This window comes from Antedon bifida, chromosome 5 (genome assembly GCF_963402885.1).
Source record: "Antedon bifida chromosome 5, ecAntBifi1.1, whole genome shotgun sequence".
Lineage (NCBI taxonomy): Eukaryota > Metazoa > Echinodermata > Crinoidea > Comatulida > Antedonidae > Antedon > Antedon bifida.
This window is the reverse complement of record NC_136230.1, coordinates 26189927-26203695: the sequence shown is the minus strand read 5'-3', so window position 1 is coordinate 26203695 and position 13769 is coordinate 26189927. Positions and strand designations below refer to the sequence as shown.

The 13769-nt window shown below is 33.3% G+C and overlaps 1 protein-coding gene across 1 annotated transcript in view; it reads right to left on the bottom strand.

Moving 5' to 3' along the window:
- LOC144842813 (scavenger receptor cysteine-rich domain superfamily protein-like) overlaps window positions 1–13769 on the bottom strand; it is a 38132-nt gene that overhangs the window by 8241 nt on the left and 16122 nt on the right. Inside the window, exons 15-21 of the mRNA XM_078699360.1 lie at window positions 13095–13424; window positions 12527–12693; window positions 10222–10348; window positions 9331–9636; window positions 8663–8836; window positions 7097–7264; window positions 5676–5834 (exon numbers count right to left, since the gene is read on the bottom strand). Of these exons, the coding sequence (XP_078555486.1) occupies window positions 5676–5834; window positions 7097–7264; window positions 8663–8836; window positions 9331–9636; window positions 10222–10348; window positions 12527–12693; window positions 13095–13424 (1431 nt within the window). The remainder of the gene's footprint in view (window positions 1–5675; window positions 5835–7096; window positions 7265–8662; window positions 8837–9330; window positions 9637–10221; window positions 10349–12526; window positions 12694–13094; window positions 13425–13769) is intronic.

Below are 13769 nucleotides of genomic sequence, written 5' to 3'. Positions count from 1 at the left end.
TCATGTTTATGTTGTGACCTTAAAGGTTGCATAATTATAACAATTAACTTTCCCTAACTGGAAAACTCCAGAATATTCATTGGTCCTAAATTTTTTTTTTTTAAAGTCAACAGCTTATTTGTTAGCTGTCAACTGCTCCTAATTTCATAAAAAATGACAGGCAAGATGGGAAAAATTTTTTTTTTTTCATAGAGGCTCTCAACCTGTTATTCAAAATCAAAATTTTGGAAGTACGGTAATTTAAACTTTAATTTAAAAGCACTAATGTTGTCAACAGATACATAGCACATATAAGCAAGCTCTCAATGCACTGCACATTATTACCCTGGACAGTTTTTGGATTAAAACATGTATGGAAACGCACTCCCATAATAACGCAGCTAGTAATCAGCGCAAAGTTGTGTCTTGATCTAACCGGTAACCATTTTATACACCTGGGTGTACGTAAGTAAAGTGTCTTGCCTAAGGATACAACTAATGCGACGAGAGTTGGATTCGAACCACGATCAGTAACGTCTAACAAACTGCGCCACACGCCATTACATATGGTCTACTATAGGCTTGCAAGCTAGGCCTAGACATAATTTGTCAACCATGGGATATAACACATGAAAGCTGCACAATTTAATTTCAAAAAGTCATAAATTGTAATAATTTTACATAATAATTGTATGATTCCTTGAACTTTAATGTGTATCTACATTTTAACGGAATAAATGCATAATTTGTCAAATTCACTTAGTACTGTAAAGTCAAGGATCATGACATTATTTTGTTTAAAAATCGGTTAAATGAAAGTGGGTATAAAATTGTTGGAAAGGTCTTATTTGTTAATAATTGATGAAAAAAGTACATCATCAATAGACGATGTAAATGAATGTCATAAAAAAAATGTCATTTAATTAATTTTTTACCAACTTTAAATGTCAAGACAGTATTAGCCAGAAAAATGATATATCGTCTCAACGATTGTTGGCTAAGGCAATTTGATGAGACAAATTTGGGTTCATGGTTGTTTTAGTTTGGAAAACAATAGTTAAATTGCAGCTTTGCCATCCATTTTATACAATAAAAGTAAGATTTCTAATAATATAACAAGATAACAATACATATAAGATAAAAATATTTAGGTACTGAATAGTATACATTTGTGTCTATGGATTAAAAAACATGTTTTTAATTGAACCATTTAAATTACTTGGTGGTTCCTTTATAAGGACCAGCCATGATGAGGCTAGGGACCAAAAATAAAGTACAGTATCAGTACAATAGGAGTATATTTTTAAAATATATGGTTTACGTTATTTTCTGTATGTCATATGTAATGTAATTATTTGTCGTTCCACACAGTGAAACATGAGATATGAATATAATTATATACAAATATATATACATCAAATAAAAATGTATGTAAGTTCTTGAACCTTGAAAAGTAGATATCATATGAACTAATGACGACGAAAATGAGCCAGTTTATAGGTTATTATATTACATATGCTTTTGAAAATATTAACATAAGTTGCAGTCATATTTAGCATTTCAAATGTAAATTTCTACAGAATGGTATTTCTACTTTATAGTTTGAAAAGCGTAAATAATTTATGATTGTCACTGCTGGGAATTTTATATCTTCATCTTGGCTTGATTTTCAATAAAAATGTAAACACGACACTGGTTTTATTATAAGACTCTTGATTCTGTAACTTAATAGTTCTTGTAACATTTTTTTTAGCAAAATTCAAATGTTCAGATATAGGTTATTACTTTTTGACCAATTTTATATTCTGTAAACGAGAGATGACTGGGGATTTTGGGTTGTGATCAGTAATTAATAAATATATATAAAATTAGTGTTCTGAAATTTATGAAAATTCACCTGATTCTCTGTAGTGTAAATTTATATGATATTACATATGCCAGTATCATAGACAAAATACAGTGTCACATATATATCACATGTGATGCCAGTATTTATTTCTATGATTCAGGCTAGTTTAAGCTTAATGGCTTATGATACAGCCTTCACATGTGATACATGTGGCATTGTGTCACAGAATTCTAGATAGATTCGAGATAATTGTATAGAAAATTTATCAACAATATGACATTGTCTCTGATCCAGTACATACAGAAACACTCTTTTTGAAATATACTTCTAAGGTTCTGTGTACACTATCAAACTAGTTTGACAAAAAAAGTGTGATGTGCCCAAATATGGTAGTAATATGCCCAAATATAGTAGTGATATGACACCATCATGTTCATATATGGGCACATGTAAGGCAATTAGGTATTTTGGGACGTAAAGCCGTTGGTCCTGTGTACTTAATAGTGCACGTTAAAGAACTTGGTACACTATTCTAAAAAAAGGGGGATCGAATCCCGGTTTGCTGATCTGGTAGGCACAGCTGGGTCTGTGGAGGGCATAATCCAAATTTCCTCAGTTTCCAGTTAAGCCCCATTGGAGTGGGATAGGGAAGGGCCATCTTATCCACATTGTATCACCATTTATCTCATAGCGCTGTTAAGACCAATAAGAATTATTGAAACAGAAATGTAAAAGTGACATACAGTAGTTTGTTGATACAATTTACACTGATGGATGTGAATTTTAAATTAATGGTGCTTGTGCAATCAAACCCTCAGGATCTGATTTAAGCTGCTTTCACACTGCGCTAGATTCGTTCCGGTGACCTGTGAAAAATATCGTGGAAAATGGGTTCAGTGGTATCATTCACACCAAATTTGTACGATTTGAATCCGTACCTGATTCAGGCTCCGAATTCGTAGCAATGAAGAAGCCATTTGTTTTCTGAAATCTTTTTTTTTTCATTTGTCCAATTAGCAGTGAGAATTAATGACCTCGCTTGACAACAGATAACCAAATTTGTGCTTGATGTGAAAGCATGCTCAACTCTCGTGATATTTTTCTCAGTGCGCCGGACCGAATGTGAGAATGATGTGAAAATTAATTTTAAGGGTATGTTTTTTTAAAAAGTCATGTGGATTTATAATGAATCAGGAAGCTAAAACTTAAATTGTGCCAACTCGTTACTACGACGCAGTAAACACATTTGAATCAGTCCATCTGGCAATGTCCTAGCGTTCCATATCCCATCATTAATGCAAACTTTATTAACTATTTTGAATCGAAGTCTTGCTTGACTAATCCGTTACTTTCCAAACCATCACATTTACTTTATACAATATCAGATGCATTTAAAAACGCAAATTAAACTTGTTGAAAAAATAGGAATTAAAATGTATTTATACATACGCTGCACATTTAATGCACTGATGCACGGTAATAAAATTGCAGAGAACTCATTTCAACTTTATCGGAAGAATCATTTTAAAACTAACTTTAGGGCATAGTTTTAATTGTCATTATTGGTTTATTTTTTGACAAATAACATCGCTGCAAACTACAATAATCAACATAAAATTAACCTTGTTGATCTAGAGGAAATAGACTCCTGCCTCCAGGCTTTATTTAATATTCATTTCTGTTTTGCACAGACTTTATCAAAATATTTCTGATATTTTTGAAGTTTAAATATTGTGTTCGTTTAATATCATTTGATGAAATTCGTCCTATATGGACCCACAGCACGGCCTACCATAATATCTTTATTTTAAAAAGGAGGCTTGTGTGCCCCCTCACAAATAAAACTTTTTTGTCAAACTTTGATAGTGTAGACAGAGCTTTATATTTTGAATCTGACGTTTGAGAAGATTTTTTTCCAGATCCTTACAAATTGTATAGGTTTACATTTTCCAACATTATTGCTGGGTGGTTTAGAGTTCCTAAGATAGTTAAAAAAACAATTACAAAATAAAATGTTCATTAAATTGAGTTTTTACGGTTAGATGAAACAGTGAAACATATAGCACCTTATGTTTCTAAAAAAAATATGCTGTATTTCAATGCAAATGAAATCACTTCTGAACAATGATTACATTATATTAAAATTCATTATTGAAAAATCATCACCTGATATGAAATATGATTTCTAAATATATACATTTTCATTTAATTGAGTTTTTACGGTTAGATGAAACAGTGAAACATAATGCACCTTATGTTTCTAAAAAAAATATGCTGAATTTCAATGAAAACGAAATCATTTATGAACAATGGTTACATTATATTTAAATTCATTATTGAAAGATCATCACCTGAAATGGAAATATGATTTCTAAATATATACATTTTCATTTAATTGAGTTTTTATGGTTAGATGAAACAGTGAAATATATAGCACCTTATGTTTCCAAACAAATTATGCTGTATATTTCCATGAAACGAAATAACTTCTGAACAATGGTTACATTATATTCAATTGACTTAAAATCATCACCTGAAATGGCAATATGATTTTTAAATATATACATTTTCATGTAATTGAGTTTTTACGGTTAGATGAAACAGTGAAACATACAGCTTATGTTTCTAAAATAATTATGCAGTATATTTCAAAGTAACAAAATCACTTATGAACAATGGTTACATTATATTCAAATTCATTATTGAAATATCATCACCCTGAAATGGCAATATGATTTTTAAATATATACATTTTCATGTAATTGAGTTTTTACGGTTAGATGAAACAGTGAAACATACAGCTTATGTTTCTAAAATAATTATGCAGTATATTTCAAAGTAACAAAATCACTTATGAACAATGGTTACATTATATTCAAATTCATTATTGAAATATCATCACCCTGAAATGGCAATATGATTTCTAAATATACAGGAGTTTACCTTATGTTCAGACACCTACTTATTCACGGAATATATAAACTGTTAAGCCAGTTTTGGATCCATCTTTCATACAAGTCAAGAAATCCAAAAGATAGCAGTTTAATGACATTAAACTAATATTAATAATTCACCTAGCTGACAGCTCAGAAAGATCTGACGATCAACTACATAACACAAAGCTATAAGCTTGAAGATGATCATATATACCGTGTTTTTATTCACAAGATAATGAAGACCTAACAAAAATGGTTATTTGGCCCAAGCCTGACTGACCCAATACTTGATAACATCTAGGGTCAGCTTCTTTTTTGTTATAACATCAATTGGAATTGAGCATTACATAATTTAGTTAAAATTGCATGCATGATTGTGTATACAGTAGTTCTCCCTGTTTTTTAAATGAATATTTGTAATTTCATATTGTTTTAGTCAAATATTTTTTTCTCAAGGCTCATTTCAGAAAACCAAAACTCTTGAGTGGGATTATTAGGAAGTTTTAAATTTGCAAAAACCGAGAATGCACCCAAATATATCCATATATGGGCACATTACATTTTTTTGTCACATGAAGTTTAATAGTGCAGACAATGCTTTAAGCTCTGTCTATGCTATCAAACTAGTTTGACAAAAAAAGTGTGATGTGCTCAAATATGAAAGTTATATGCCCAAATATGGTAGTTATATTATCATGTCCACATTTCTTTGTCACATAAAGTTTGATAGTGTAGACAGCACTTTAAAAACAAGTTACTGTAGGTCAATTTAATTCATTGTGCGCATACAGATAAGTTGGTGCTTACTCCCTCTATGGTTTGCAAGTCCAGATTAATGATCACATCACTGTGTACTGTAGTAGTAATGTAGGTCATTGTAAATCTATTATTTCCCTATTTTTTTTACTTACTTTCACAAGTGATACCTGGTCCACTCCAGTTCTCAGACTCGCATGTCATATACGTTGCGATGTCATTACTATGGTAACCATCCAAACATTTATAGTGTGCTACGCTTGAATTCACATGAACCTCAGCATTCTCAATCCTTGGTGGATCGGGACATTGCACTAAAAAGTAACATTTAAGCATTTGTTTGTAAATAACTTTATACACTTCGGTGTCAATCAAGGACTTACGAAAGTTGGAATTGCTCTCGAAAAAATCTGTTAAAGCAGCAGCTGATATAAACTACTTTAAAAAGTGCAGAATGTTTGGCGTGTTTCCAAAATGTAAAATTACTTTATATTTGTACATTAATTTAATTCAAAATAAAGTTGTATTTCTTTCATTTAAAGATGCATTGTCCCCCAAAATCATGAAAAATAAAGATTTTTAAAATCGGACTTTGAATAGGCCATTTTGCAGTTTTAATGAAGTTGTTCACTTCCATAAGAAAAAAAACGGGGGAAAAAATTATTTCACCTATAAAAAGACAAAATAAACAGTTAAATTACCCAAAAACTCATTGTCTTCCAGACAATTTGACCATTTTTTGCTTTAAATTACATTTTTCTCAGGTAAATAAATTTTTTTTCATAACTATTATGTGACATTAAAATAACATATTCAACAAAAAAATTAAAAAAAATATTTTTTTAGGGGGACAATATATCTTTAAAAAAAAAATAAATAAAAGGAAAAATAAGCTAGAAGTTAATTGCATTTATGTTTTTAATGTAATTATTTAGTTTGTGGAAGAATTAACAATATTAACTTAAGTTTGGACTATTCCATTTCAAGTAGTGATTATTTATCATGCTTTTAAAATATCACTTCTGTCACAGGTAATTACAAGTTTAATCACAATTAACATTTGAAGCATCTTATAAATGTACACATTCCTTCTTTTACTTCTTTACTTTTTTTTGTTGTTAATTTTAGATAAAAAAAATTGGCTTTTGTTAAATTATCTTGATGTTAATATGCAAATAACAAAATCTGAGAGCTGAATATTTGCATGACTTAAGCTCTGTCTACACTATCAAACTAGTTTTACAAAAAAAGTGTGATGTGTCCAAATATGATAGTGATATGCTTAAATATGGTAGTGATATGACATCATCATTTATGTCCATATATGGGGACATCACATTTTTTGTCACATAAAGTTCGATAGTGTAGACAGAGAGTGATATGACATCATCATTTATGTCCATATATGGGGACATCACATTTTTTGTCACATAAAGTTCGATAGTGTAGACAGAGCTTTAGATTTTGACATTCGATTCAAGATGGAAGCAGCGGAAAACTTTACAACAAAAGACTTTTGGGCACAAATTATTAGCATGACTTATAATATGTATCTAGTAAAAAAAAAGAAGTATACCTTGACATTTGATACCAGGACCACTCCATTTTCCAGAATCACATGTCTTGTATGTTGCAATCTCATTGCTATAGTAACCATCCAAACATTTATAGTATGCTATACCAGAGTTTACAATCACTGTGGCGTTTAAAATATTTGGTGGATCTGTACAGTTAAACACAGATTCTAGAAGAAGGAAAAATCATATTCATATAATAATTGAGAAATAATGGGGGGATATGATGGAAGTATTTGTGGGAGGAAGGGAGGAGGGAAGGGAGGAGTGTAGGCGTTTGCCATAGACAATAAAATAAACATAAACCACACTTGATACTATACAGATGGGGGTAATAAGCCTATGTATCAAAAATTAATTCAATTTTTGTTTTTAAAAGATGGAATAACATTACCAGTATAACATAATTTTTTTGTTGATTTTTTTTTCAAATCTCAATGATGTTATAAGTGAATATTAATAAAGTGTTAAAAAATACTCAAATAGAAAATATTTTCACTAAAATAGATTCAAGCGAATGGAGCATTGAACATTTGATCAATCTGTATTAGAATTGTGTTTGACAAGTTGGTTTTTCTCGGCTATAAATCTTGTGAAATAAGATATAGCATTTATAAGTAATTATTCTTCACTGTCTAAAAAGATCATCTAGTATCGTCCATGCTGGTTCTGCATCATTTACTTGTGATAGATAACCAGGATGTAAGCGACAGATTATTCCGATTAGTTTATCACTATAGCAGCGAAACATTTTTGTAATGTCTTGTTTAAGGAACCTATCGTATAATGGAATTGGCTTATGCATTTATCATAAAACATACAAAAAATATAAAAAAAATTTACAAAAATAAAAAAATACAAAATGTGTCTTAAGGAATTACAGTAATCAAAATACTTGATTGCTGAGATTGTTACCACATAGGCTCTACTAGGCATTTAAAACAAGGAGGTGGTGGCACATTTTCACAATGCCCATCTGCATATGCTACGTTAAATTTGACCAATCACGATGAGACAACTCATCCAAACTGCCGATTGCATTGTGCTTTACGTTGTTTTGTCCAAGTGGGAAGCAAGCTCAAGAAAGCGCCTGGCTAACAGTATCTTTTATCATATATGCTGTTGACTATTTTAAATAGCACCCTCTATGTTTGGATGTATTCTAACAAAATTAAAGTGCCCTCTATCATTTGGTACATTTCAAAATGCATTCTTAATTGAAAACTATTACTTTCTTTATTCCACTAAGGACAGTACAAACAAAAACATCATGAGAACAATTCTAATGCTGTAATTGTAAGGAAGAAGTCTTTTGCCTCGCGAATGATTGGAACTCCCTTCCCATTAAAGTTGTTTGTCAGGGTTTCATGTTAATAAGTTTTAAGCGGGCATTGAGAAGGTCTGGTCTGGCCACCATTTAAAGTTCTGCCAGTATAAGTTGGAAGAAGATGCTGTAATGTTTGAGGGACAAATGAGTACAATTCTCTAAGTCTTGAAGATTCAAGGTAAATTCAAGATTTGAACCCATGCTAACCAGCACACCACAGTTCCATACTGTATATTCTTACTTTTACAAACAGGCATTGCTGATTTCCAGGCACAGTTTTCACATGTGATATTTGAAGGTCCGTTCAGTGTGTACTCTTTGTTGCACTCTAACGTCACACTACTGCCACTTGAATAGGACTGTAAGACGGGTACAACCTTACCATTCAACAGTGTTCCCGGAAAATCACATGTATCTAAATTTAAAATAAAAACATATCGGTTTCATTTACTGGATATCTAGCTTGGTGGTTAACGTGTGAAGGTAAGCAATGTTGGGCCTGGTTAAGAGCTTGGATGGGAGACCATCTGGGAATATCGGATGTTGTATATGGAGCTGGGGTCCTGTTAGGCATTTGAAATGTTGGCTCTTATGACAGCCCCTGCATCTAGTATCTACCTCAGACGTATTAGCCCATGCCTTGTCAAGGTGGGCACTGGACGAGAAAAGCCCTATATCAATGTTAGGACCAATCAAGGTTCTTTAAACAGTCCTGGCCTAGTTTCATCCATCATTCAGATGAATGTAAAACTAACTGACTTTGTCGTTCGCGACAGATGTCGACCATAAACAAGAAGACACCAGGCAGGAAACTGACAACAACAAATGTCACACAAAAAACCTGGTGGAAGTCTCCCGGACAAAAGTAAATATGTACAAGTAAGGATTTACACTCAAAATACATCATACCTTTGCACTGAACACCTGCAACAAAGTACGAATTAGTACACTGAGTTGGACCATGTGTGTAAGAGCAATTTTGTAGCTTGGGTTCATTCCCTGTGCACAGGAGTTCAGACAAGCCCACGTTGACTGGTGCTGGGCCAAACTTGTCGTGGAAGACATGGCTGGCATAGCAGAAGCCAGCCTGGCGACAAGCTACGTTAGCAGCCGCCTGGGAGAAACCATAAGCGCAAATACTGTTCCAATCACCACTTGCGCTGATCACTTCTATCCGACCTTCATTCGTACGACTACCCCCTACTAGTCGCATATCTAAGAAAGAAATTCATTTACAATTATTTACTATTAATAATTAATTTATTATTTGCTGGACCAAAAATAAATAACAATACTCAAAATTTGATAGCGTTACCAAAAATATGTTTACTATTCACTGAATTTGGGCTTTAAACTATTATAGACCCTTATTTACACTCAGGATTTGGGCCGGCCCAGGACCGGCCCTATGTTGGCAATCAATATTAGTAAAAACACCTCATAAAGTTAGGGCAGGTGTAGACCTGGACCACCTCTTGAGGTGGGTCTAGGAGTGGCTTTTATGTTTGGGCCGGCTTAATCAGTGAACCATGACCAATGGCTTCTGAAAATGAATCTTCAGGGCCATTGTTTGGAACGCAAGTGTAAACATGCTGGATCAGGCTTTAACAATTAAATTTCGACCCGATCATGGAGAGGCCCAGGATCCAATTGTAAGTGTATATACTGTAGGGTCTAAGTTTGCATTTATAATGTCTTTAAACACAGAAAAAACATTTCTGTACATGTCCCTAACCCTAACCTCCCTCATTATGCACCACTGCCATGCCATACATTAAGCTAACATTAAGGTTTAGATACCTGAGCAAGCCACGCCCACTACTTTAACTCCTTCAGTATATGTCTCCATTTGTGATTGACAACTGCTCAACATCATTTCTTCACCAGTACAATCTACATTTGTTATTATTTTTGATGCATCCTCCTCCTGAAGAGATAACAAATATAACACCGAATAGAATAATCCTGAGTGTTCATGATTGGGTCCACAATTTTTCAGGTCACAAAAAGTAGCTAAAAATACTGTAATATACATGCACACTAGCCAACGTTTTCCATTCGTATGAATAAATTCGTATATGGAAAAGCAGGCTTAATTCACATTGCCTTAAGCTCTGTCTACACTATCAAACTCTATGTGACAAAAATATTTGGGCACATCACATTTCTTAAATGTGGCAATCCTGTTCACAAGACAAACATATACACACTGGGGTAGCACTAACATTTCATTTTGTTTAGCCATTTGGCGAAAGTCAAAATATTTTTTTTAGTCAAATCAGTTTATCTATAGCCAAAATGGCTAAAGTCCAATTTTTTTATTTAGCCAAATGAATCGGTCATTAGCCAAAATTAAAAATTGTTAAAATATAATGGTAAAAACGTTTTAGTTAATTTATCTATGTCAATAGGTCTATACACTGTTCCCTGAACGTTTTTGTAAGGCATTTGGGGAAAGAGAGCCATGCCTAAAAACTAAATCACTGTGTATATTTGATTTAAAAAAATAATTGTTGTTGTATTTTATATGATCAAAACAATTGTTCAAATTGTTTTTAATCATACAGCATTCATACAGTTATCAATTTAATAAGAAACATTTTACAGTTTTCTGAAATCCTCTGAACGCTATGTTATTTTTGTTTTTTACGCTTGGCTGGTGGCTTCCGTAACACGCGAAAATCTAAGACTTTCACGGTCACCCACCGCCGCGCAGCGGGTGAATGTTTTTAAATTGGGTATGCTCAAGAGGTGCGAAAGTGCAGTAGCGCACGCCTAGGCCTACAAAATTATGTACGTCGTAGGCCTATATGCTAAAAATATTTCTAGCAAACGAACACTCGTATCGTTGTTGAACGTGCAGATAATATAGGCCAAAGCACAGGGAAAAGGCGTTTCTGTCGGGGGAGAAATTTATACCATCCCGGCTCGATTATTTATTACCCAACAACACAGAAGCCGCGCCGGCGGCCGGCCTTGCTGTTTATATCGTCCGCAATAAATGCACGTGTGTGTTTAGCTAAATCCCCGTTAGACTCTACCATTTCCCGAATGTTGTTTTGTTTACTCTACTGACGCACTGCACGCACGAAGAAACTTTATTAAGGGTAAAATATGAAACTACATTATTGGAGCCTAAAATGCATAACGCATGAATATTGATTTCGATAAGATCATTCATTGAAGATACTATGTTTTTTTTTAATCTGAAAAGAACACCCTTATCGAAAAATAGACAATCCCGGTAAATAGCCGACCGTCGGCTGTCGAGTCGTCGATCGTTTGTGCAGCGCAACACGTGATAGTTTGGGTAGACTCCATCATCCATGTGTCGTGTAACGTCTGTTTCTCTGTGCAGTGTCTACCGCTGCTATCTCCATCATATTGAAAAAACAAAGAGACGCCTGGTACAACGAAACAAGTTGACGAAAATGGAGCTTGAAGTAAACAACATGATAACGAACAAAATAAATTTTTGAAGATCGACAAATGGACCTTTTAGTTGAACTTTATGCTTTCGCCAAAATGATTATTTTATTATCTATTTTATCATATGTCATAGCCAAAATGGCTAAAGTAGCCGTTTTATTTTTCGCCAATCTGGAAACGTTTTCGCCCATGGCGACTTGGCGATCGGCCAGTGCGAGCCCAGACACACGATGATTTACATAAACAATGTCTTATTACAAATTAAAGTCTTTAGAAGTGGATTTTTAATTTGTCATTAGAAAAAATCCTGACATATGATATAATAGGACTTAAATCCAGGACACTTGTTTGGTAGCCAAGCATCATAACCACCAAACCACGCTTGTTACTCTACCGATTTAGCTTCAAACTTACTTTAAATATTATTCTACCTCCTGAAAATAGACAAATAGCACCGTTCATAGGATTTAGATCCACTAAATGGTACAATATATGATTGGAAATAAGAGTTTTCTTGGTGTAAAAACGTAAAGACATGCTTTTAATCTTTAAAAACATTTCTGGAAAACACAGGTGTCCAGAAGAATTAACAGTATTTAGGATTTTGGAAATGGTACTCTAGACCCACCACCCACCCATCATTCAATACAAAACTAGTACTACAATATTCACTCACCAGATCATACTCTGTTGTATGCGAGAAAGAAGTGTTGAAAAGCTGTCTGCAGACAACTTCTGAATTCCGTAGTGTCCAATTATAACTGGCTACACTTAGCCATGCCGAATCTTTTAGAACTTGTAAGCGCCCCTCTAATAAGCTTTCCCCGTCAACTAAACGAGTATCTTTAAAACAAAAATTGATCGATAAATCGAGAGGTAAAATTTGTACTGACTTGTTAGCTAACATACAATAGGATCCAATTTATGAAGTAAAATATAACAAGATATGTCTATTAATAGGCCCAAATAATGTAGATTAAATTTAAATTTCTCTTTGACTTACATAAGGTTTGACCCACCAAAATAAATAAACAACATAAACATTAACACACAAAAAAGAAGAAAGTAATCAGAATATTAGAAGTATGTTAGTTGTGCTTAGACATTTTGTTAGCTTAACCATAAAGAGATATGAATAAATAATATGGATTAAAGAGATCAGAATATGGATTACCATATTATGTTAATGCAGATAAATGTTTATATCTATGAATAAATAGGGTTAGGATAAAGATTAGACTTACCTGTACAGATTAGCCCTGCATCTTCAAAATGATCACAGTTATTCACATTCCATCCTCTATGACTGCATTGGTCGAGACTTGGTTCTGCTCCAGTGCACGCCACATTGTCCATCAATATAGGCAGTGTTCCTGCACCGAATGCTCCACAACACACGGCTGGGTTCTGGAATCGAACAGGAATGAAGTTTCCAAGTTGTCGACAACCGACTACCGCTTCAGCCTTACCCCATTCATCATCGCAAACGGTTCCCCACTGACCTTTGTAGAAGATTTCTACACGACCTTCAAGAGGGTGCTTTCCACCCACAAGACGAAGAGGTAAATTGTTTCCTGTAAATAATCAATAATTATCAATATCAATCAATATATTATTTCAAACATAGCAAATAACCAAAAATAAGGCCTAAAAAAATGTTTCATGGAACAGAGTCAGTCGGTTTTTTAAACCTCATTTTGTGTTTGACATAAATAATTATGTATTCTTGCTAAAAACTACTACCGGCTAACATTTAAAATTATAATAGAGAGGTCACTATAGACAATAAAAAAGTCACTTATACATAAACGTTAATACTCAATATCAAAAAGGCGCGCCTAGATTTGATTGAATTCTGGGTGGGGGTTTTTGGAAGTACAGTAATAGAAAAATAGTAATTTTAAACAAATAAAAAAGAA